Below are 27,304 nucleotides of genomic sequence, written 5' to 3'. Positions count from 1 at the left end.
ATGACATACAATACACACGAACATCTTGCAGTACCTACATGTAAAAATAAGGAGATGTGGTATGATTGTCAATTAGTTCCAAATGAAGTGGATGTAAGCAATTATAGGCAACCATACGGTCTTCCACAATGGGAAAAACCCATACCGTATAGTCTAACTAAAGTCTGTTTATTACTTATCACAAAAACCAGAAGACCAGTGTAACAAATTTAATGAATTTATCAATTTATCAATCATAAACTGTAAGTGAGTGCCTGTCACATAAAAGCTGGTGACCAAATCTTTGTGTATCAACTTCCTCATCAGAATTAGCAAGTACTATTTAAAAATATATGATTAAAATCATCTGGAATTTGCAAACACCGTAGAGAAGCTACATTTGTGAATTTATGTCCGATAAAATGGTCAGCAAATCTTGCAAATTCAGGACTAATTTGATATAGATATTCCCTGACTGTGATATCATCCATTTTTATCAAGTAACACAGAACGAAGTTGTAAACAAGGAAAGCAAAACAGGTGAGTACATTTTTTTAAGTGAGTTTATTTCATGTTGACATTTAATTAAAACTGTACACATTTACCGTTACTATACAGTATCAGGTAAAAGAAATCAAAATGAGAGACATGGAAAATAAGTATGGAAGAAAATACAAACCAGGAATTTCCACTAATATCGAGTTAAAGGAAAAAGTGATAAGACTTTACAAAACAGGGAGGTTCTCTTATTCACAAATAGGACGACATTGTAAAATTTCGCACAATACTGTAGAAAAAGTTGTTCAGAAGTTCCGCATTGACGGGACGTTGCAACCTGTGGAAAACCGTTCTGGACCTGAGAGAATAAAGAGTTCAAACGAGATAGTACAACTAGTACAATATTATAAATCAAAGAAGCCGTCTATTTTTCTATCCAAAATACATAAGCGATTGTTAGTTGATGGTATAACAACACGAAAAAACGTACCAAGTGCATCAACAATAATTAAATCAAGTATGGTGAAAAGGCTATTGAAGTCCAGAGGTATGCAAAATAAAGGCAACAGTAGTATACCGCTGTTCGAAACTCATAAATCGATAGAGATAAAAACAAATCCGGGTTACAAACTAAAACTGAGGGAAACGCATCAAATATAAGAGGAGATCAACGACACAACAAAAACACAACATTAAAATGTAACACACATAGAAACGAACTATAATATAACAATGGCCATTTTCCTGACTTGGTACAACTTATACGGTTAATTTACTTCGTAGACCTTTTGGAATGGAACATTTTTATATAATCGATGGACCACTAAACAGTCTTGTTATGCTAGAGTTTTTAATAACGCATTACAAGCAGTAGATATATATGTAAATGCATTTCTACAGGCCGGAGACACCGTTATAATGGACAATTGCGGGTTTCAGCACGGCCGGTTTGTTCAGGGTCATATGAGGACTTTGTGTAACCAACAAAATGTCGAACTTTTGTTTCAACTACCATACCATCCAGACCTGAACCCATGCCAAAACTGTTTCAAGGTTATGAAGGATATTTTTACGACGCCACAAGGTTTGCTTCAGATTGCACAGAAATAGCTACATGCGATGGTCTAAATACTATAACCCTTTCAAAAACACTGTCATTGTTTCGTGGATGTTTGCATTGTATTTGTTAATTAAAAATATTAGTAAATGAAGTAAGCTTTTATTATTTTTTTCCGATGCTATGAAATTTTCGGTGTGTTTGGCTGAATGTGAGACATATGCATTACTTTGGTATCGATTCATCCAGAGTAAATTCTTGATTATGATTTTGACAATTTTCAATTTTCTTTTCTGTCTGAAACTACAAGGCTAAATATTTTTAATCAGGTGAAAATAATAACTGTAAAACCCTGTACAGTTATGTATCATATTTATTTGAAATGTAGTAGCAACAAGAGAGGTGAGCGAAGGTGTATCGTTAGGCGGGCCTCTTTTTTCAGTCTCTCGTTATCATCACGCTAGATTTACTGTTTGTCTTTTTTTCTATACAGCAATCATGTATTGATTGGATAATTAAGCCAAACAATATAATCGTGTGGTACATGAAGCGTAACTAAACGAAGTTGTAGAGAATAGATTAACTAACAAAAGTAAATTATGGTCAATTATCAGTCCAGTGGTTTTGTTTGTAGTCTTTCTATACGACTTCTAGCAAGACTTGTCACACCAGCTATAGAACGACTGTGAAAAGTACATATTCCTTAGACACTAGTGGTCGTGTATCGAGTGTAAATAGTACCTTTAATAGTGGTCAGGTCATTAATATGTTAATATTTTATGTTAAAACTGTTGTGGCATTAAGTCCAGTATGCAATATCCAGAATTTGAAAATATTATGAAAAAGCACGATATCGTATGTTTTGTTAAGACGAAAACAGACGATATTGATGTCATAAATTTTCCTGGGTAATGAAAACAGGAAAACGGTAACTAGCAGACGATCAGGAGGTAAAATAGTCGGTTATGCGGAAAATTGGAAGAACATGATAGAAATTAAAGAAACAGATTGTAAATATGTCATGTGGTTTTAGGTAAACGGGAAAGTTTTTAATCTAGATAAACCCGTTGTTTTTCGCGTCGTTTACATACCTCCGGAACATACTAAGTATTCTTCAGATGAAGCGATTAATCAGATTGAACAAGAATACTTACGTTTTTTAAATTATTCAAATTATATATGCCTTTTGGGCGACTTTAATACCAGGACAGGTTGTGATGATGATTTTGTTATTTTAGATGAAAAGGAACATGGGGATAATAATTTGGCTGATTTTATCGAAAATCCCGTTAATGCTCTAGGAGCTCTGTCTATCCCCACGAACAGTGCAAATATGGATAAAGGTAAAAATAGATATGGAAATACGCTGTTTAATTTTTGCAAAGGTAACGGCGTTTTCATTCTGAATGGAAGAATGGGAAGGGATAAAAATATTTGTCGTAATGCCAGTGTTGTAGATTATTGTATCAGCAGTCCTGGACTTCTGAAATCGTTCATAACCAACTCTCCATTACATTTTTTTGTGATAAAACCTTGGTAATTGACCATGCAGAAAATGTTGATTGTAATAGTCCCATTAATACTTTTAAGAAAATAAATAGATGGGATTCTGAAAAGATGAATGATTTTCAGAATAATATTGATATAGAACAAGAATATGTCCATAGTACACCGATGCCCTACTCGCACTATCATTATCTATGTTCAGTGGACCGTGAAATTGGGGTCAAAACTCTAATTTGGCATTAAAATTAGAAAGATCATATCATACGGAACATGTGTACTAAGTTTCAAGTTGATTGGACTTCAACTTCAGCAAAAAACTACCTTGACCAAAAACTTTAACCTGACTTGACCAAAAATTTGAACCTGAAGCGGGACAGACGGAAGGACGAAGGGACAGACGAAAGAACGGACGCACAGACCAGAAAACATAATGCCCCTACTATTATCGTAGGTGGGCATAAAAACATTTATCATTTATCACATTTAACTTGATTTATATCATACCTTTCTAAAATTGTCCCGTATATAAATTTTGAAATTATATAAAGAATAAGGTTTCAACTCCCTCAGGCAAAGATGACCTTAGGTAAAGGACAAGGTACGATAAGGCCTGTTTTTGGCCCCCCTATTTTCTCATTTTTTAAATTCTGTTTTGGAAAGCTAATTATTATGTTAAAATATTCCATGAGGTTTGAAGTTTGTTTGGGTGAACTTGAAAACCACTAATTTTAGCAACTGGGTGAGATGAGGGGGGTAAACTTTCTGTTATTATTCAAATATTGTAATTATTTTTTACTTTGCAGGTGTTCCGTACAACGAATTTTTAGTTTTTAAGTGCCTGCGCCAACGTGACCCAGGAATTTTTTTATTCCAATGTCTTGAGAACTGTTTTTGTTTCTAAATCGCCATAATTTTCTCCGGGTCACGTAGGCGCACGCTATTAAATTTTAAGAAACAATGGCCAAACATCGTAATTTTTCCTTCTTTTGGCGTTTTTTATGCCCTTTTACCCCCCTCAACTCACCCATTTTCTGAAATCAATGGTTTTGAAGTTCGTCCAAACAAACTTCAAACCTAAGGGAATATTTTAACGTGAAAAGTAGATTTCCAAAACAAAATTTGAAAAATGAGAAAATAGGGGGGCCAAAAACCGTCCTTATCGTACCTTGTCCTTTGGCTATGTTTAGGTACTTTTTGGTCATATAGCTCTTCATCTGTTTCGGTCATTAAACATCCTCGGCCTTGAAATATTCGGCTTTGAGCGTTCCTAATGATGGTAAATACAGAAAAGCGCCTCGGACGCATGAAATTAATAACGTGTTGTTTTCATTTTTTATCCGATAAGGCCTTAAAAGACATGTACGAAGTCCTGAAAATAGGAAGGATGTATCAATTTTCTGAAAAATGTCAGCTTGATCTTTTTGACAAAATGATTAAGCCCATTCCGTTATATGTTTGCGAAGTATGTGGGTTTGGTAATAATGATATATTAGAAAAGATACATTTAAAATTCTGTAAATTGCTTTTAAATCTGAATCCTCAACACCAAATTACATGGTTTACGGGGAACTAGATCGCCACCCGGAAGACATAGATATAAAAGTTCGAGCAGTATTATTTAAGGCATATTTTATATCCGGCAAACAGGCAAAGTTTTCCTTTATATCATATCAACTTTCTCGCCATATGAACGCTCATCATAACATGCAGACTAAATGGATTCTGTTTGTTCAAAAAATATTTCAAAATTGTGGTTTCTCATATATATGGGATACACAAAATTTCCTTAATAAAGATAGGTTAAAAATGATATGAAGCAAAGATTGTTAGGCCAGTTTCTTCAGAACTGGAACTCGCTTATCCAAAATTCGTCAAAAGGTATTCACTACAAAAAAAAAATTTCCAGAAAAACTGGAAATTTGAGAAATATTTTAATATTTTGGACTTTAAAGATGCTATTGTTCTCTGTCGATTTCGAACGACCAATAAAAAATTGCCGATTGAAACAGAAAGGTAGCAAAACGTATCACGAGAAAACCGTTTTTGCCTCCAATGTAACAATCGACAAATTGGAGACGAATATCATTATATATTCGAATGTACTTTTTTCGATAAAAAAGTAGAGTATTTAATCTCATATTTTGTAAAACGTCATAATACAGTTAAATACTCATGTTAAAAACTTATGTCAAGTACACGAAAACCAGTCCTCAAGAAGCTTTGTTCATGTATAAAAAATATTAATACTTGTGTTTGTCCTCCTGGCTAGGGACTTTTGTAACCTCTCTCCCCTGTTTTGTATATATTGTAAATAGTTATTGTGTTTGTTATCTCTGTACTTATTTTATGCATTGGCTTTATGAGAATAAAGATATATAGTACACGTATACGCTAAGTTTAAACTGGTTGTAAATAGATAGACTCTAATTATATTTTGTTATTATAACACTTAATCTGGTATATTTTTTTAACCTATGTCAACATTTTATTATTATTATTATTATCATTATTATTATTTTATTATTATTATTATTACTTTTATTATTATTATTATTATTATTATTATTATTATTATTATTTATTATTATTATCATTATTATTGATAAACAGTATTAGTGGTGCAGAAATGATATTGCTTTTCTTCTCTCCGATACTCGAAATAAAACATCAGTGTTCTATTACAATACTCATATATGATTGACACTTTGAAAAGCTTTAATAAAAAACACGAATGGTATGGGCTTTATATGTATACAATATATGTTTCTAAAGTTACCTTCATCAGGTACGCGCAAGAGTTAGGAAAGCCAAACATACAAAATGTTGGAGAGCACATAAACCAACGGAACATTAACGGATCAACAAAAACTTTCTCTGCTCAATTCAAATGTAAGATTTGATATAGCTATAAATATTTACAATTATGTTTAAAGTAAATTGCACAAATGCTTTATGAATAAACATTTACATACTTATTTGATTACGCTTTATATTACATTGCTTTGAACTTTTTTTTTGCTTTATCAAATAATAAAAAGGAATAATAACCGTACGCGTTATCTGAGAAACAAATCTTCAAAGAGATTCATCCTGGATATATTTCGTTATCAACAAGGGGGTGCAACGGTTATGAATCATATCATTTGATTGGAATTCTATTGGATATTAGCCAACACATTGTGCGTCACCTAAAATCCTCAGCCGAAACTAGTAATAAAGAACAGAGAAACAATAACAGTTGATCGCAAGGTTACTTTAGAAGTATTTTCCTATTCCAAAAGAAAATGAGGACAAAGACTTTCTCGTTATTGTTTACTTACTTTTTGCATTTAACGACAAATAATATTGTTTGGACAATACCATTAAATGATTCTGATAGCGCTATGGTTGAGATGCCTTTACTTACAAATAACCTGAAAGCACCACTGGTGGCGGATCTCGATGTTTCTTCTTTGAACAAGCAACTTAAGCACTATATAGATACAGCTATTTCTACAACATTAAATGGTAAAGTCAAGGAGATTGTTAAACATAGCCAAGATGAACTTAAAGCTACAATGTTGACCTATAAGGAAAGGTTACAGGAATCAAAGACTGTGTATGAGGAGGATTTATCTCATTTGATTGGCGGATTTAAATCTCGGTTTGAAAGTCTATTCGGGGATTTGACGGAAAATATTACAAATTTGACAGATAATTTAGAAGAATGGAAAAAAGGCTATACTCAAACAATTTCAGGTACAGTTTTTTCGCTAACTTTTTTTAAGGTCAAATGAAACGAGGTTCCAGTAATATTTATGTTATCGAAATTATTGAATCAATGCATGCATGAATATAAACTAAGTCCTGTATGCACATATTTTATATTTATTACCAACCTATAACGTATTATCGACAAATAATATTTCATGCAATAATTGTTGATAGCAAGCTAATTAACTTTCAAGTTTGTTGTAGAAGTTTACCGGATCGTGACATTGATTTAACAATCAACAAAGAGCACGTGGAGCATGTGACAAATAAGTAAGCCAAGATATTTGTTTTATATTTTCCATGCGTGCCAATTTGTTAAATAAACTTTTCCTTAACAGTTGTTAAATGATTTGTTGTGTTAAATTTGTTATTGAAGAATCAGTTATTACTATTTACCTTCCAGTGCACTTTCGCTTACATTCTATTATCACAGTTTCCCCCTTGCACTGGCCAAAGTTCTAAGCATTGGTCTCGTAGTTCAAGTCATTGCATACGGGAAAATATCGGCGCATTAGTGTACGGGAAGGCAATAGCAACACTTTTATGAAGATTTTGATAATATAAAGGATTTCCTTTCACAAGAAAGTTCATGTACATATGTTTGATAGTAAAAGACATTCAAGTATATAAAACATATTCAACTTTTTTTTAATTTGAAGTTTCATATGACTTTAATAGATACAATTAATAGAAACTTGTCCGAAGGTATCTTAAGAGCAGTTGTTAATCTCTGACGGAAAATCTGTCTATTGAAAATATCAGGAATTTCAGAATGAATAAAAAATGAGTAATTATGCAGACAATTTAAAGGTTTATTAAACCAAGGTATGTTTTACTAGTAAAAGACAATTATCATAGTATGTATAGTGTCCGGCTGAGATCGTGTTTTTTCGAGTAAATCGGTCCACTTTTTTCGAGTGTAGATCAGGTTTTTTCGAGTGATATTACATGCGATCAGATCGATTTACTGCTATTTCGTGAATACAATAGTTGTATTCGTGATTGTTCATCTTATTCTGAATGCTATACATGTTTTGAACACAAAATCGACGCACAATTTCCGTGTAGTTCACTCACAATTTAGTGTTTTATATTGTCCGTGTTTTTCGAGAGTAACATCTAAAACGTCCGGGTTTTTCAACAAATGGTCCAGGTTTTTTTAAGAAAATGTGAATAAGAAAGAAGTCAATTTTGGGCTTAAAAATTGACTTTTTCTAGTTTGTAACTGTTATTTAGCGAAAACAAGATTATTTATTCTTAATAAGTCACAAAAACATATTACTATGATGATCAAATTTAACCCTTTTTAATTTAATGATAACTTTCTGTTCTGAAAACATATTACCATAACCTTGCAGTATTAGGCTTTATAAAAAGTCATTGGGTCCCTTTTAAACCTGTCTTTAGAAACGAGGAGAGGGATTCATAATCTTTCCAATTGTATTTCATGCTACCTTTGTTTTTACCGTCCATACTATTTCATGATTGATATATATACAGTGACGAAAAAACATGGGAGCAAAAAACTAATGAAAAGCAGTAAAAAAACAAAATAATTCAATATAAACCCCAAAATTCTACTAAAAGAGTCCTCCCCAAAAAAAATAATACAATAACATTTCAATTGAATGGAATATCTCATAAAAAATTAACACAACACTTTACAAATTTCATGCGTCCGAAGCGCTTTTCTGGATTTAGGAGTGAATGATGTGCCCGGGAGAATAAGCATTTCCTACTCTGTGCGTGGTAGATCTACTTGTCATTTAGCTAACTATAAAAAAGAAGATGTGGTATGATTGCCAATGAGACAACGCTCCACAAGAGACCAAATGACAAAGAAATTAACAACTATATTTCACCGTACGGCCTTCAACAATAAGCAAAGCTCATACCGCACAGTCAGCTATAAAAGGCCCCGAAATGACAATGTAAAACAATTCAAACGAGAAAACTAACGGCCTAATTTATGTACAAAAAATGAACGAAAAACAAATATGTAACACATAAACAAACGACAACCACTGAATTACAGGCTCCTGACTTGGGACAGGCACATACATACAGAATGTGGCGGGGTTATACATATTAGCGGGATCCCAACCCTCCCCCTAACCTGGAACAGTGGTGTAACAGTACAACATTAGAAAGAACTATAAAAATCAGTTGAAAGAGGCTATACTCATCAGATGGATAAAAATACAAATAATACAAATACAAGTGGACGTGGCCGGGTACTTGTACATCCAAACAACAAAAAGACACTAAGTACAGATCTGAGAGTACTCGCAGTTACTTACAGCTAGTTCAAAGCCACTTACAACTAATAAAAAAAAATCATGCATCTAAGACTAAATTATCAATCCGTACACATCCAACATCCAATGGATTTAGTGTAAAGACGTCATAAACAGTCAGAGAAAAACATGACCTTGTGCAATGCCAAGATACAGGTATCGACAGATTGTAGATCCATGAATGTGTATATGTATGTAACAATAATATTTAGTTTGCTTTTAATTTACTGATAACAAAATCAATATTAGTACCAATAAAAACAATATTGAATGATCTAATTACAGTGTTGAATTGCTAACCTTTTAGAATAAGTTTATTTAAAGGATCGATAAGTTTTCCAGGATCGTTTCTAAATTTCCGGGCACGGTAAACAATATTGCCGTTAAAATGAGGATGTACAATCCCGTTTGAAATAAGTTTTCTACAGGTACAACCAAACTTCAAAACCAAATCTTTATATCTGTGGAAGAATTTAGTAAAGGTTTTAAGTAATTTGTGGTAAAGAAATCCCTGGCTTAATAATTTACCAGTAGTCAAAATGAACGTCCATTAACAAATCAAAATGCAGTTTGAATAAAAAGAATTAAACGCTTTGCCTTTTTACATAATATTTATTTTGGAGTTAATAAATCTTTTTTAACTGATAAGGATTTAGGTCAAAGTGGTATCCTGTGATTTCACCCCTCACTTTATATACTTTGCCAGCCGTAGATGCTATAATATCAACTATAATTCCTTTCCTGAAATATTCGCTTTTAAAAACAGCAGTGCCTTTATTCATCGCGGGATTAGGACGTTACAGCACATATTGTCCCTCCTCTGGATAAAAGGCCCCATCGTCATGTAAACCATTAAGAGGGAAATCGGAAAGTGTTTCCCTGTGTAATTGTTGGCAAAACTCTGTTAGTCCCGGGTAGTATGACGTTATTTAATTGTGACGCTATATTTTACTCTTTTCTCCGGACAATTGCGTAGTTTTAAAATCTGCCATAGATTTGGAGAAATAAACACTGCCATAGATTTATGATTTGTATGGCATTTGTGACGTCATATTTGACATAGATTTGAAATCTGCCATAGATCTGGAACCCACCATAGATTTGATTCCTACAGATGTATGAAAATGTCCCGTTTTAAATAATAGAGGTTAACCAAAATTGGGACACACAAGGTAGAGAACAGAAAGAGAGATTTTGGATGCATCAGCTTAGTACTCTTGGACCTACTTGACTGAATGACAGAAATGAAAACCGTTTTATCAAAGACCAAAGGAATCGAAATCTTGAACTTTATACGATTTAACACATTATCTGTTTTGATCTTTTGAACACAATGTACAATAAGCTGCGAGAATATATTTAAAAGAAATGAATGATAAGCTGCAAATATTTATTAACAGCATCCGATTTTACCTGGATTGCTGCACGTGTCTGGTGAAGCTAACTTGTTAAGCGAAATATTTCGTGAATATATAAAATACAAAAACTATTTTATAACACTCATTAGTGTGTTAAAGTTGCATTCTTATGCATTTATATTATTCAATTTAGTAACTGCATCGGTTTATTTTCAAACTGATGCACGCCAAGATAGATTGAATGTTGATTGTTTTTAGACACTATATATTATCACTATATAATATATAGTGTCTAAACCATAGCAACAACATATGTATATTTACATAGCCTTGTTTGTGACATTGATAATGTGTTTCTGTAGAAATTAATCTATGATATCATGAAAAAATGCAGAGTCTATGAATTTTTACGTTATCCACTTAAAATTATTTTTTTTTATCTATGGTTGAACTATGTAACTGTAGTCTGTGTTTCCCAGGCTTTATAATTCGTGATCATGGGTGGTAACCCAATATTCAAATTTTAATTATGTATAACTTACTGACACCGGTTGTCTCAAAATCAAAACATATCAGGAATTGCAGGTACTTCTTCTATATCTTTTGTTTCAACATCTTCTAAACCTATTTAAAACAATATTTGTTGCAACATCTTCTAACCTATTTAAAACAATATATAAGCAGTCTTTAATAGACAATAATTTATATAAATATCAAAATCTACTAAAAATTCACCATGAATAAACTGTACAAAAAATTTCAATACTTGGGAAAGTTCATGATTACATCTTCATGTTAACTTTAATGCCTGGCTGAAATCTCATGCATTTTCAAAATTGATGATTAACTGCACAGCCACTTTTCAGATTTTAAACGTTTTTTTTTTTCAATTTGGGACATAAAAAGATGCAACAGTAGTATACCGCTGTTCAATAGTCATAAATCGATTAAGCGAAAACAAATCCGGGTCACAAACCAAAACAGAGGGAAACACATCAACTATAAGAGGAAAACAAAGGAACAACAGAAACACTGAACTGCTACAAAAACAAACGCCAACATACATAAAAACGGACTATTTGATAACAAAACAATTTACAAAAAATAAATAAGACAGACATGAACCAATGTCGTGCAACAATCACTTTTTAATTATGATGTCAACTTTATTAAACTGCGTTACAAAAGTTTACGGGAACTTATGTGATTTTAAGTAATGGCAGACTAAGTTGCATACTTGGGAAAGTTCATGATTACATCTTCATGTTAACTTTAATGCCTGGCTGAAATCTCATGCATTTTCAAAATTGATGATTAACTGCACAGCCACTTTTCAGATTTTAAACGTTTTTTTTTTTCAATTTGGGACATAAAAAGAGGCAACAGTAGTATACTGCTGTTCAATAGTCATAAATCGATTAAGCGAAAACAAATCCGGGTCACAAACCAAAACAGAGGGAAACACATCAACTATAAGAGGAAAACAAAGGAACAACAGAAACACTGAACTGCTACAAAAACAAACGCCAACATACATAAAAACGGACTATTTGATAACAACTGCCGTATTTCTGACTTGGTACAGGACATTTAAATGGTGAACCTGGTTTTGAAAGTCATGAATATACAATGCATGATCTATCAGACAACACAGCATCTATTCTATCAATATGAGAAATATTACCAATTGAACTGTGGCATGTTTTCCATTCTTTGACTTCAGCCACTGTTGTTTTTTGTAGGCGTTTCTTTTCAGAACTTTACGTTGTTTTTTCCATGTTCTTTTGAGTCTTTTGTGTTGCCCTCTCTCTTCATGTTTAGTAAATTACCCCTACTGAGTGTCTCATTTCTAGGTGAAATGCCTATAAACGTATTTAACTGAAAAATTAATTCATTTAAAAAAATCATGTATGTCTTTATTATCTTAATTCGCTAATAAAAAGCTTATATTATGTATGTTTTTGTAGTAAAAGTTGACGTCCTTTTGTAGTATGAATATTCCATTTTGTGCAGCGACAAACAACCATTCAATAGATTTAGAAAAGTTTCAAAATGGACAAAATTGAGATAAATCTTGACCATGTAGACCTATCAGACTGTTTACACAGGGATCTTTGATAGCTTATACCATACCGTATGGGCTTTGCTCATTGTTGAAGGCCGTAAAAGTAACAGACCTGTAGTTGCTTAGATATATGTCTTTTGGTCTCTAGTTGATAGATGTCTCATTTGCAATCATACCATATCTTCTTATTTTATAGTTTTATAGAGTATGTTTTTTTAATGAAAAAGTATATATATGAGGTAAGATAGCATTAATTACTGATTGATTGTGTGTAATTGTAAAAACGCTAATGTTTGCAAAGTTTTATTATGTGATAGTTTCAATCAAGTATATAATGTTTATCAAATAATACCTCAGAAATATAATTTTAATCAATTTGAATGGACATAGGACTCCTTGTCTTTAAGGTATCAACACCGAGTATCAGAACAACTGTCACGTTCACTCAATATGTGGTTCAAAGAGGTGTGACCAGGAAAAAAGCAGCTTCATTTTATTGTTTAGGACCTTAATATAAAATTCTCAATTTTGATATTTAGACTTTAATTCTTTGTGTTTCATACCGGTGATTCATTTTATTTGATATTTTCGTTTCTATTTACATTTCTTATCCAGGACTTTAATCAACATGCTTTGGTGTGCAATTTAATTCTCAGTTTGGACATTGAGTGACATGTTTTACTCTGTTAACTAATTATTGACAATTTACCTTTTTCATAATTATATGTTTTTAAATATCATAATCAGATGAGTAAATTAACTTTAAGTTCCAAAAAGTTCTAAAAATAGTTTAATTCTTGACAGTGAACAATATCACTCAAATTAATTGTTTTAACTTATTTGTTATGTTTATTCTTGTCAGTTCAATTGTGTATAAATACTTGTTTGTAATTTTGATAAAGAAGATTTGGACTAGGGACTTTACACTGAACACAATCAATCTGTAATAAAAGTATTCCATGCTGAATTATTGATTTATTCATCGCTAGTTCAGAGTCTCAAGAGTTAGTTTTCACCAGAGTTTCAGTCTCAGAAGTGTCATTGCTATTCAGAGCATTCGTTCATTGTGTGATCAGGTGCATCACACAGTTTCAGTAACAAGGGGCCATTCAGTCAGGCTCTTGTTACACACCCTACAAGTCACCCAGTTTCTCCGGTGATAGAGTCATGCAAAAGTTCCTCTTTACCACTGGTATTACCTACATTCTTGTTGACAACATATGTAAAGTTTTTCACTTTGGCTTCACAAACCATCACAGTTAGAGTTTTGTGTTTTGACTTCAGTTCATTTATCTGTGTAATCATCAGTGATGTTTTATATGATTTTTATTACAGATTTTCTCCCTTTTTGAATTTGGCTTCAATCGCTTTGCTCTGTCAAAACCTGTAGAATCATCATCTCCTACTACGTCTAATATATCTACTCCTTTTTAATCTAATTCTTTAACATTTCGACTACCACATCCGGTTCCATACCCTTAAATAAGTTAAAAACGAATTTGTATCTGGGAAACAGTCAGATGATTCCACAACCCCATTTTTGCTTATCAAAAGCCTTAACTTTGCATTAACACCATGAAAATACCTTACAGTTGTATCCAAAAACTATAAAAATGAGTCAATTGAGTTATCGTTCGACATTTGAATTTTTGGCAAACACAAACGAATTAGTGTATAATGAATTTTTATTTAATGGGTGTAAAGTTTTATATAATATTGTTTAGCTTTTATTTTATCTGAAAGGAAGCTTTGTTCAAAGGAAATTATTTCTTTTCACAATGTTATGATTCAATAACTAGTAAACATATACACTCATCATAAAACTTAGATGGTTAAATAAACACTATAAAGTTTCTGAATATAAACAATAATCGTTTTTTTTTAATATCTAAGGGATTTCCTTTCCTCGGAATGCTTCTTGAAGCGTCAACAGCGGCAATGTTCTGACATAAATGGTCCTTACATTCACTTTTATCAACTAAACATTGAATATGCTCATTTAAAATAACCTCTTATTTTCACAGTAAATATTGAACTGTTTTTTGCTTTCACAATTCAAACTGCAAAGTTTTTACCACTGGTGTTGCTTTCATATGGTTAATACCGTTGCCGAACCACTCCATTTCTTCCTACACTTATGTTGTCTTTGATTGACACCTCTGACTTTTGCCCATTCATGAAGTCTACAGCTTGATATGCGGAGCTTATGGTTGACCGCTTTGCCTGTAGTTTTACCAATCAGCATAGAAGCTCCTTTAAAATGCAACAAAATGAAAGTTTATATGAAAATCATATATTTCAGCCAGGATTTGGAAAGGACAAGGTGCTAATCTAATAATTGGACACACTTTAACGTGTAAAAATGTGTAAAACTATGTCAGATTGTGTGTCTTCTTAAGCAGTTGCGACTCTTTTCACAAAAGATCTTACGATCAGTTCGATTAAAATTGATCGTAAGTTGTATTGAAATGTGTATGACTTACGAGTATTTTTACTCTTAAGATTTTTTGTGAAAATAGCCGCTGTTGTTTAATTATGAACTAAAATTTAGTATGGACACAAATCAAGGTTAAGAAATATATGTTGTATACAAGTCTACCAAATAACAGTCAATTATTACCACGGAACAGCAGGTACATATATTTTGTATTCTGATGGGCGATTGATGTCTTTTGTTCTGTTATAACATTTAAACAAATTGAAGCCCCTTTCTAGTTGTCCCATTTAAATGAAAAGAGCACTTTTCTTATTCAAGTTATAAACATAATTTACTTTTCTTTTTGAAAACATAATGACTAAATTAAATAAGATAGTTGAATTATAGTAGATAACTTAAAATATATTCAGACAAAAACATCTGAAAAAAACATTAGTAAAACTGGTAACTACACTAATAACACTTATTCTTTTGTTTTGGCATAAATTTCAAATCAATCATTGGAAATATTGAAATAACAGAAAGTATGAGCATAAAAAGTTACCAACTAACTAGTATTTGAATATAGCAGGGTGCTCTTGGCCAATGAAATTGTTTGATTTGATGTTTCTTGATTGTGAAGAATGTGTACATCAATAACTTAAAAAAAGGCTTAAACATGAAACATTATCAAATCAAAAAGATGGAAATCACTCATGGAAAGATTGGAAGAGTAGTTTGAATAATTTCAAATTATATTTAGGTATGGCGTGGACAAAAAAGAACGTTAATATAGCACTATTGCTGACAATTGCATTAACTGCAGGTCTATAGAAGGATAAACACTTTTCAGTAGATAAAATGAGCTAAATGTGAATCAATGATAACGGGTCCCTTAATTTGCACAACAATTTCTTTTAAATTGCAATTTTATATCTTAACAAAATAATCTTCCCTATTACATGTTTCACCTTTTACATTTTATCTTTAGAAACGGAAGAAATTACCAAATAGAGATAAAGTTTATCAATTATCCTTGTAGGACATGGAACCAACAGATAGACTTGAAACTAAGATCTATATAGTCTCAAAAAATGATCTAAAAGGGTTATTTTGGTGGCAGTTTGAAACATGACTATCACTACAAACCAGTAAAAGTCTGAAATGGCCTATATTTGTACTCGACTGTACTGATTTTTACTCGACCAGTCTGAATTGGTCTGAAATTTACTTGATAATACTCGACTGTAGTCTGAACCATACTTAACAGTCTGAACTTGTACTCGACCTTTACTCGACCAGTACTTAACCATTTTATTTTCGTCTGAACCATGCTCGACCTAGTCTGAACCATGCTCGACCTAGTCTGAACCATACTCGACCTAGTCTGAACCATACTCGACCTAGTCTGAACCATACTCGACTAAGTCTTAACCAACCTAGCCCCAATTTTTGTATTTATCTATTGTATTTCATCAATTTAGGAACTGTTTTTAACAGCTATTTCCCCTGGCTAGAAATTTGTACATCAATTTGAAATTTAAAATGTATTCAATATGGCATTGAAACCAAAATTTCACAATAAACATAATATAAATTCAACACCATATTTATCAACACTTACATATATATATCACCTTTAAAATAAAAATAAAACAAGCTGATCAAATAATCTCAAAACTAAATTATGACTAATATTTTCAATGTTATTCAAATTTTTTTGAATGTTTCAGATATATTTTATGGTTACTGGACAATTTTCACCATTTACTTAAGCCTTGTATAGATTTATGGTGTCAGTTGAGTTTAGTTAATAATGCAGTGAACATTTTTTTTATTAAAATATATTTAAAATAGTATATAAAGCAACTTAATAAATTTTAAAAATCACACTTTGTTTTGTAAAACCAAGAATTTAATATAATCATGATAATAGAACTTCCATAGCAATCCTTGATAACCATTTAAAAAAGGAAATGTGTTCCAAAGTTGCAGAAAAAAATTATTTCAATTAAATTTAAATAACTTTTGTCGAAATTAAAGACATGGCATACACGAAGCACTTTAATAAGGTTTATTTACCTCAGTACATGTGTGTTTTACAGGTAAAAAGAAAGTCCTTTTTTTCTTAAACTCGTGTATTACTTATCTAGTGAATTCAAAAGGCCTTGCGATTTAAGTTTTACAGGATGTTGCAATTTTTAATGAATGTTACTGATTAGAAATTAATACTCTCTGACCAGGTGTGATCTTTTTAATGAGTTTGCCCCAAGCAGGAGGTTATTACTTTATACTTTACCACTAATCTGAAGAAATTTTTTATCTATTTCTTTAATTTTTTTATCCCTTTTTGATATATATTATATATAATATATCCCAAATTATAATAAGAATAGATATATTTCTAATATAAGGTTAAACAATTTCAGTGATTTTTTGGCTGTTGTTACCTCATTAAAAAGAAAATTATATAACTATTGTATGTAACCATGAAACCTATATAGATTTTCTTTAGGAATTTAGGAAAATTAAGTTTTAAAAAAAAAACACACATGCGAAACAAGAAGCACCTTAATAAGGTTTTATTACCCTCAGTAAAGGTGTGGTTTTTAGTTCAAAGAAAATCTTTTTTTAACAAAACTCTAAAACTTTAAAATTAATATAATTAAATTATTATATAAGATAATTTAATTTAACTATCTCTATTTGATAAATCTGAGAATCATGTAAGGATGTAAAAATATTTTTTTATATATATTTTTATTTTATTGTGGCTGCTGTCATGTCAGAAAAAAAGAAATTAATTTTAACAGCTAAAATAAAAAAAAAGTATAGGTTTTTTGGTCAAGTATGGTTCAGACTGGTCGAGTATTGTTCAGACCTTTGGTCGAGTATGGTTTAGACTGAAAAAATTGGTCGAGAATGGGTTAAGACTGTTTCAGACTGGTCGAGTAATAGTTCAGACTATTTTCAATGGCAAAGATAAGGGTCAAGTACAAATCAGTACGGTCGAGTATGGTTAAGACTGGGGTCGAGTAATGTCGAGTAAATTTCAGACCAATTCAGACTGGTCGAGTAAAAATCAGTACAGTCGAGTACAAATATAGGCCATTTCAGACTTTTACTGGTTTGTAGTGTATAGTTCTACTATTTTACTCCTCTAAGAATTGCTTATTAATTTTGAAAACAATTATCATGATTATATGACACTGAAGATTAAACTTGGAGAGAGTATTTTAATTCAATTTATAATTTAATATTTTACAGAAAAGGGCATTGAAAATGTACTTTTTCAACATATAAAACAAAACAAAAATGATCTTTTTAATCCGTATTCATTTATCTTTCAGACATAATTTATAGAATCATTTTATGTAGTGTAGATCAAAAGTAATAAATAGGCAATGAATAAATCATCAAGCTGTTGTGTCATCAAATGTCTAAAACGCAATTTGTTAAAAGTAATTCCTTACATCACTAAGACTAATCAATAAATATAATACATACAAAATAGTTGTGCATTAATAATGAACATTGCACTACCAATGAAACCAAACATGTCTAATTTCACATCACCAAATGGTCCAATTTTTTACTTCGCCAAAATGTGTCCGAATTTTTACTCTCCCAAACGTGTCCTACAATTGTTATTTGCTAAAAACTTGTCCACTTTATACAAACTTTTAGCTCTAATATGTCCTCAGTCCTAATGCAATAACGTTTACAGCATTCAATGATGGAGGAGGGGGAAGACATCGGGAAACCAGATAAGAAAAAGAATATTACAATAAAAAATTATCTTCATTTGCGAGCTTTTATTATTTTTTTATCAAAATGATTATTATTGTTATAATTTTAGATGAAGGTATTTCAGACTTAAAAAATCTTATACATTTTATCTTGCAAGTGTTCACTAGACTAGTGCAAGTTTTCTCAATGCTTCAACTATTGATTAAGTGGTAATTTATTAGCATTAGTTTGTTTAAAGTCGGTTGTTTATATTTAGCATAATTGCAAATTCAATTTGCAACACATACATTAGCTCTTGACTGTTGATTGCTTAATGTCCAGTGGCAAATATTTCATGCACATTTAGAGCAAACATAAAGATTGTAATTAGTTAGTTTTGTACAGTTAAACTCGTTGTTTACAAAGTAAATTCTTTTGTATTATTATACTGCAATGGTGCCTGAATATTTTAATAATGTATCAGGGTATTGCATGGACGGCTTCTTGCAGGAGTGGTTTCTGGGCTTTTAGAGAGTTACTGTTCCATTTTTACAACAAAATGAAGGTTCCTGGAATAATATCGATTGGATTTATATTTAAACAGCGTTCGTAAAAGGGAGATGTTTTGGCTTCATATGGAACGTTTGAGAGATTGGCCATGTTTGGGCGTTCATAAAAAGGACACGTTTTGGTGTTCATTGACGTCTGACATATGGACACGTTTTGGGGAATGGACATGTTTCTGAGTGTTAAATACAATATACATATTACTCCTTACTTGGGAGCACTCAATGTGCAGTTTAAAAATACATGTAGATTATACATATTATAAAGGGAAAAAGCAATTCGTGAATTTTCCCGAAAATTTCCTACGTCACAATGCTTATTTTTTTACGTCACAGTAAGAACCTATTGTTGTATGACGTCGTTTACGCTGATTGACCTCTGGTCAACCGGTGTAACTCATTGATAAAAAAACAACTAGTCATTGGTGTATTGAAGATGCCGGAATTCCAGACAATTTTTTTATTATTCTCAAACCCTATGGAAGATGCTGGATTTCCAGATTTTATTAGATTTTAGACAAAAATTTGGTTAGACAAATAGCTGAAAATCCAATAATGTTTGCAAAATCTGTAAAAAAAAAATCAAAATATGGAATGATATACATGGAAAGTTTCGACACGTGTTCTGTTGGGTGGTCGTTTGTTTACAAATAATAATGTCTCGTGATTCTATATTATTCTAGAACATTGTCCGCCGTGCATACACAATTCCTCATCATAAGCCAGTTATCTTGTACAAACTTGAACATAAAAGGGAGATGAAAAACCATGACATGCAAAAGATATGTGGAAGGTTACACATTAAATACAAAGATATTGCAAATACAGATAATTTAGAAATTATGTTGGCCAGATAAATCAGAGATTGAAAATGTCAGTGACCCAAATCGTCAAGGTTCCCATTTTTGTCCCTTGTTCATATTTTTAAGAAATGGGATTGATACTTAGAATGTAGGACAGAAAGTCACAGGACAAAAAGTCACAGACAAAAAGTCACGGACAAAAAGTCACAGGACAAAAAGTCACAATTCAGTTTTGAGATTATTTTTCTTTTAACAAGGAAAAACTTTTTGTCCTATCAAATTTGTGACTTTATGTCCTGTGACTTTTTGTCCTGTGACTTTCTGTCCGTTTACCGATACTTACTGTCAGGAAGGTCGACGGAACCCAAATGCAATACAAATCAACTATAAATAATGCTCACCGAAATTACTGAAAATAAAAAGGTTATATTCTCAATTGAAGTCTAAGAAGATTTTTGACATGTCTCATTCATGGATTGTTTATGGCGCGATAGATCCTTACTCACTACCAATTTAATATGGATCTAGATCACCGACCTGCTGATACGGCACCTGCTGATATTGCACCATTGATCTGCCAATATTGCCCCTATGTAGAACAACTAAAGTTGCTTCCCTTTGTACTGTGAGGGTACAGTGTATTGGGTATATTCCAATGCACTTCAAATAATACTCAAAGCAGTAAAACAAAAAACAATTTAATGAAAAGAAAGGAAAGGCATATTCAATTCATATATTTAACACATCAAAACAACTTAATTACTTTTAGACAGAAACCCTTCCTAACATCGTATACAAAACCAGGTTAGCTTAGCTATCATGACGGAGGGGCCTGATGGGAGGGTCTCATCACGATTCACGAGTTGATTTTTTTGTCAATCACGATTCACAGAAAATAAATTTCCATGATCACGGATCACGAAAATATATAAAAAAAATAAATCTGTAGAAAAACGGATCACGATAGCAAAAATGCACCGATCACGAAGAACGAAAATAACCCATCAGGCCCCTCATGACGCAAAGAGGCTTGCATATAGAGCTTGACTTCAAACAGACTGGTCTTGACAAAATCTATTCATATTGTGCAACTCAGTGCACTGTTGTTTTTTTTTTTTTTATCTTTATTCAATTATTCAACATTTATGTACAATAGATATATTACATATTACAGAAAAATATTCACAAAACAATGGTTAAAAAGTATAATGACATATATCATCAACACAATAATCAAAAGTTAAATGCAATGTCACCTTCAGTCTCTTGCACAATAGTATTATACTTTAAAAAGTGTTTCTCAAAATCATTTCTCATACATCTTACACCACACAAATATTCATACAGGTAATTTATATAATGTTTTAAAGTGTACTTAAGTGATTAATTCATATTCAGATATTATAATTATTTCATTGAAATAAGTTCCTTCAAAATGGTAAGCAAAAATAAATAACATTACAAAATTATCGCAAACGTCAAATAAATAAAGGTCTTACTTATATGAATACTAAATATAATCAAGCAAATAGAAATGAAATATAATCAAGCAAATAAATTAACAGCCTGAAATAATTTAGCACTGAAAAGGGAAATAATCCATAGATATAAGAAGATGTGGTATGAGTGCCAATGAGACAACTCTCCATCCAAGTCAGAATTTATAAAAGTAAACCATTATAGGTCACAGTACGGTCTTCAACACGGAGCCTTGGCTCACACCGAACAGTAAGCTATAAAGGGCCCCAAAAAATTACTAGTGTAATACCATTCAAACGGGAAAACCAACGGTCTAATCTATATAAAAAACGAGAAACGAGAAACACTTATGAACCACATCAACAAACGACAACTACTGAACATCAGATTCCTGACTTAGGACAGGTGCAAACAAATGCAGCGGGTTTAAACGTTTGAATGGTACCAAACCTTCACCCTTTTTCTGAAACAATAGTGTAACATCACAACATAGAAAGACACACTATAAAATATCAACTGAAATAGCTTAACTCAATCAAAGGACATATTAACACCATTGAACATACACTGAACAAATAAATTTGACCTATGACACAATGTAAATACAAAATAAATAAACTAAGGGAAGAATAATAAAAGTAACATGTTATATCGGTAAGAAATGTTAAACAATTAAAGAAAAACAACATACCTATTACAGTACATTAAGGTATTTTAGTAAAAGATTACTGTTTGAAGAACACTAAATGAAGTTAATCATCCAACTTATATAATTTACAAAAGGATTTTATAATTAATGCAAAACGATAGATTTCATTAATTTAGGAAAGGGGGAGGGGGGACATTCTGCAATTTGACCGCGTTTATGGTGATCATGATATATGTGCGATATCCGTTTACCTATAATGGGATCATGGTGTAAGTGTATTTATAATTTGTATCAATATAATAATACAGTTACTACTTCTTTCATTACATATAGTTTGATAGAGGAACCATTATAACACCCAGTATTTATTTGCTTTATTTTTTTTCTTGTATACCATTTAAAATTAATTAATATCAATTGCTCATTGTACTAATATTTGACATATATCCCTGACAGCACTAGCAGAAGGGGTATATTTAATTTACAGTGATAATAGGAGTAATACAAATGGGTAGATTGATTGATCAGGGTTTGTTTTACGTCCAGTGTCAAATATTTCATGCATGCTCAGGATGATGACAAATTAAGAATGAATACAACCGGAAGGTCCTTTAATCGGGATGAATCGCGGGAAATTTAAACTGTCACTAGAAAATGAATATAGGACAGAAAGTCACAGGACAAAAAGACACAGACAAAAAGTCACGGACAAAAAGTAACGGGACAAAAAGTCACGTACAAAAAGACACAGACAAAAAGACACAGACAAAAAGTCACAGGACAAAAAGTCACGGACAAAAAGACACAGACAAAAAGTCACGGACAAAAAGTCACAGGACAAAAAGTCACGGACAAAAAGACACAGACAAAAAGTCACAGGACAAAAAGTCACGGACAAGAGACACAGACAAAAAGACACAGACAAAAAGTCACGGATAAAAAGACCCAGACAAAAACTAAACGGACGGACGAAAAGACCCAGACAAAAAGACACAGACAAAAAGTCACGGACAAAAAGACACAGACAAAAAGTCACGGACAAAAAGACACAGACAAAAAGACACGTACAAAAAGTCACGGACAAAAAGTCATGGACTAAAAGTTGCTATATTGTATAATTTCCCTCCATTATTTCGGTCATTTTTGGAGAAAAATGAACCTAGAAAGATTGATTCAACTCTTTCATACACAATCCCATATAGGTGGACGACGCAGTAAAGGGGTCTTTTACCACAGTTTACAACAATACAAATAGAAGTAGAATCCATTTGAATGATACGTTACCATCAGAAAGGATTCTATACTTCTCGTATACACTGTTGATATAGAGCCTATTTCTACCCATAACACCACCTGCTGATCTGACCCCTCCCTATAAGAAAGGGTCTCTATCGATCCTGTTTTTACTTATAACATCACCTGCTCATATGACCTCCTTCCTATACGCACCATAAAAAGTGTCTCTATCGACCCTTTCTTTTCATATAACATCACCTGCTCATATGACCTCTGACTCCCTATATGCACCACAGAAAGTGTATCTATCGACCCTTTCTTTACTTATAACATCACCTGATGATATGACCCTTCCCTATAGGAACCATAGAAAGTATGTCTTTCGACCCCGTCTTTACTTATAAGATCACCTGCTGACCCCTCCCTATAGGCACCATAGAAAGTGTCTCTATCGACCCTTTCTTTACTAGTAACATCACCTGCTGATATGACACCTCTCTATAGGCACAATAAAAAGTGTCTCTATCGACCCTTTCTTTACTTATAACATCACCTGGTGATATGACCCCTCCCCTAATGCACCAAAGAAATTGTTTCTAACGACCCCTTCTTTACTAATAACATCACCTGCTGATATGACCCCTCCCTATAGGCACCATAGAAAGTATCTTTATCGACCCTTTCTTAACTAATAACATCACCTGCTGATATTGCCCCTTCCTATAGGCACAATAGAAAGTGTCTCTATCGACTCCTTCTTTGCATATAACATCACCTGCTGATATGATCCATATAGGCACTATAGAAAGTGTATTAATCGACCCTTTGTTTACATATAACATCACCTGCTGATATGACCCCTCCCTACAGGCACCATAGAAAGTGTCTCTATCGACCCTTTCTTGACTTATAACATCACCTTCTGATATGTCCTCTTCCTATAGGCACCATAGAAAGTGTCTCTATCGACTCCTTCTTTGCATATAACATCACCTGTTGATATGAACCCTCCCCCTAGGCACCATAGAAAGTGTCTTTATACAGGGGCGGATCTAAAGTTTTTGAAAGAGAGCGTTATTCCCGATAATTGAACATATACCGCCGAGCGGAGCTAGGTGAAAACATTTTGGACTATTTTATACTAAAAAATTTCCTATATCGTGATAAACATGAGATTTTTATTTTATTTTTTGCAATCAAAGGGGGGCGTACGCCCTCTACACCCCTGGATCCACCACTGTCATATAATGTGTATAAGACACTTATAGTTATGTTTCATTTCATCAAAAAGTTTGCTAAACAAAATTTGACCTGTCCTAATGTTTTTATCTTCAACAGAATTTGGAAGATTCGACCTTGCAGTCAACAAGAAATGTGGACAAAGTTCTACTCATTTAGACGCATGTAACTATGCTATTGATGGGAACCTAGTCACCTTTTCTCACACAGGACATACCGGTTTCAGTGATGGAGTTAACTATGGAACGAGCAAACCATATTGGTGGGTCGACTTGGGAAACACTTACAAAGTCCGTCGTGTTGACATCTACAATAGATTGACATCTGGTAATATAATAATAGAACTTAAAACGTAGCTATGGATTCTTTCACTTTGAAATTGTAGTACAACGTGATAGTATGCTCAAAATTCTGAAGCTGTGAACAGTGAACGAATTAAGTATGATAAGAGCCATCTGCTTTCCATTGAAATTCCAAAAATAATAAAATGCTTAAATCTTAGTTTTATCGATAAAGTAATAGGATAATATAATCTGGACACTTCAGAAAAAAAAACATGTTAGTGGTGATCTCACTTTGACGTCATAAAATTTTGGAATTGACATTTTTGGCCTTAAAAGGGTCATTTAACAATTAGGTTTTGCAGTAGAGATACCAGAAAATATATATCAAACAAGTACTATCAATTCCAGGCCGGTTATTCTGGATCCTCGTTCAAGTAAAACCCTATGAATATAATTCTAATGTTGTATGTAAAGACATATTTTATTGCTGAGCGTCGATGGCAACTAACAAAAGTTTATAAATACATGTATAAAATCGTTCCGTGGTCACGAGTGTAAATGCCCACATATGCGTAATATTTCGTTAAGCTTTGATGAAATTTCATATCTGGAAATAATTTTAGTGTTTTTTTTTTCTTTGGAATGAAAGAGGAATGTCTACAGATGACTCATTTTTCATCTAGGTGTTATATTTTGTGGATGATGGATATATTGTGCTATCTGAATGAGCTATTGTTATGAATTTGAGATATTCCTTTCGAATCGTGTTATTAGTTAACAAAAATGTATCATGTGGTTGCAATGGACTGAAATATCCCCATCACACCAATTTCTTTTGCTGAGACATCGTACACTCTGCTAGTCTCTCGAAAACGGACGAGAAAAAGAAGCAAACAAGAGTATTCAATAGCGACACAAAAAGGAAATCTTTCTGACGTTAAACGAGCGTTATGTGGGTCTTATGAAGGTAAACACACACAATAAAAACAAAAACCTGCACAGTCCAATTACAAAAACGATGACCAATAACTTGAACAAGATATAAAATACTGCACACTATTCGGAAAGCGGGTCAAAATGAGCTCGCTACTACAGGAAGCCAGCTGAGGTAGCATTTGCTATTGGTTGAATGCTACCGTTCAAGAAGAAAAATCAGAAACAACAAATGTTTATCGATGACATATAGAATTTCAAAACATGCATGTATTCTAAGCCATCGACTGTTGTAACACATATTTATTTATTTATTTATTTATTTATTTATTTATTTATTTATTTATTTATTTATTTATAGGACATAGACTACACAACTTAGATGTTACTGCTGGGAAGTCATTGTCAGTTATGAGCTTGTGTGATCATTACAAAGGAAGGGCTAAGAATGGGGAACTGGTCATCCTCGTCTGCAGGCAGCCAATTGAGGCTCGCTATGTCAAACTACAGATCATGGAGGAGAACACAGCAGATAATTATCTGCAGCTAGCGGCGGTCGAAGTATATGAATGACAACGTCTTATAAAATAAAATATAATTGTAGAATGATACCTCATATATATAAAAGGTTTTGCAAAAAAAAATATATTTGACAATTTATTAAAATATATTGATTGATTGATTGATTGTTGGTTATTAATGCCATTTTCAGCAGTCTTGGCTATATATAGTGGTGGCCAGTTTTTATTGGTGGAGGAAGCCGAAGTACCACGAGAAAACCACCGATATTAGGCAGGAAAACTGGCAATCCTAGTCAGTGTCTCTGAAACGCCGAAAAATTAATTTCTTGTAGATCGTCGTATTGAAAGTTTTTATCACATCTAGTATTGACAAGTCAAATACACATACAAATAGAGGCAGAAGATACCAAGAAGACTATTAAAAAATCATTAGTCGCAGAAAAACAGACACTTCCATGGACAAAAACCTAACGACGAAACAGCCTACAAAACATTACTACTATACTATAAAGTCGTCTAGTTTGATTGGATCGAAATGCTTTTAACAATGATCCATATTCAAAACAAGATTGAAAAAAACGTCAATCAAAAATATAAACAATCTAGAAATATCAGACTTGTGTATAATGTAGGGTTATTGCATGAAAATTGCTGAGTTTTGTCCCGAGTAGATTTTTGCGAGTGCAATATATATTTTATGAGGAATAATATATACCAATATCCATGCAATAACCCTTTCATTGTATAGAAAAACAAAAGGAGATATCAAGGGGTCATTCAAAACCCGTAAGTCGAGAGAAAATGCCAACGCCATGGTAAATCAAAGTGCACTTGTTGAAAGTTTACAACGTTAGATGTATATTATTTCAAATTTGAATTTAATCACAGTTGTGTTGTTTGTTTGCTTTTTTCACACATATGCTTATGGCTCTGGCC

The 27,304-nt window shown here is 32.4% G+C and overlaps 1 protein-coding gene across 1 annotated transcript; it reads left to right on the top strand.

The window, feature by feature from the left end:
- The first annotated feature begins 6,222 nt into the window (after nucleotides 1-6,222).
- LOC127701633 (uncharacterized) lies at nucleotides 6,223-26,526 on the top strand. The gene is made up of 3 exons (XM_052205613.1): nucleotides 6,223-6,778; nucleotides 24,730-24,957; nucleotides 26,209-26,526. Exons 1-3 carry the CDS (start codon nucleotides 6,325-6,327, stop codon nucleotides 26,418-26,420), a joined length of 894 nt encoding a protein of 297 aa, XP_052061573.1. The 5' UTR covers nucleotides 6,223-6,324; the 3' UTR covers nucleotides 26,421-26,526.
- The last annotated feature ends 778 nt before the right edge of the window (nucleotides 26,527-27,304 follow it).

The sequence above is a fragment of the Mytilus californianus genome, unplaced genomic scaffold (genome assembly GCF_021869535.1).
Source record: "Mytilus californianus isolate M0D057914Y unplaced genomic scaffold, xbMytCali1.0.p SCAF_5, whole genome shotgun sequence".
In the NCBI taxonomy this organism is placed as follows: domain Eukaryota; kingdom Metazoa; phylum Mollusca; class Bivalvia; order Mytilida; family Mytilidae; genus Mytilus; species Mytilus californianus.
The sequence above is the reverse complement of the archived record's forward strand: the minus strand, read 5'-3'. Positions and strand labels throughout refer to the sequence as shown.

Coding starts and splice junctions, on each gene's coding strand:
- LOC127701633 (XM_052205613.1), top strand. CDS start 6,325: ATGAGGACAAAGACTTTCTCGTTATTGTTTACTTACTTTTTGCATTTA. Junction 6,779..24,729: donor CTATACTCAAACAATTTCAG/GTACAGTTTTTT, acceptor TATCTTCAACAG/AATTTGGAAGATTCGACCTT. Junction 24,958..26,208: donor CTACAATAGATTGACATCTG/GTAATATAATAA, acceptor ATTTATTTATAG/GACATAGACTACACAACTTA.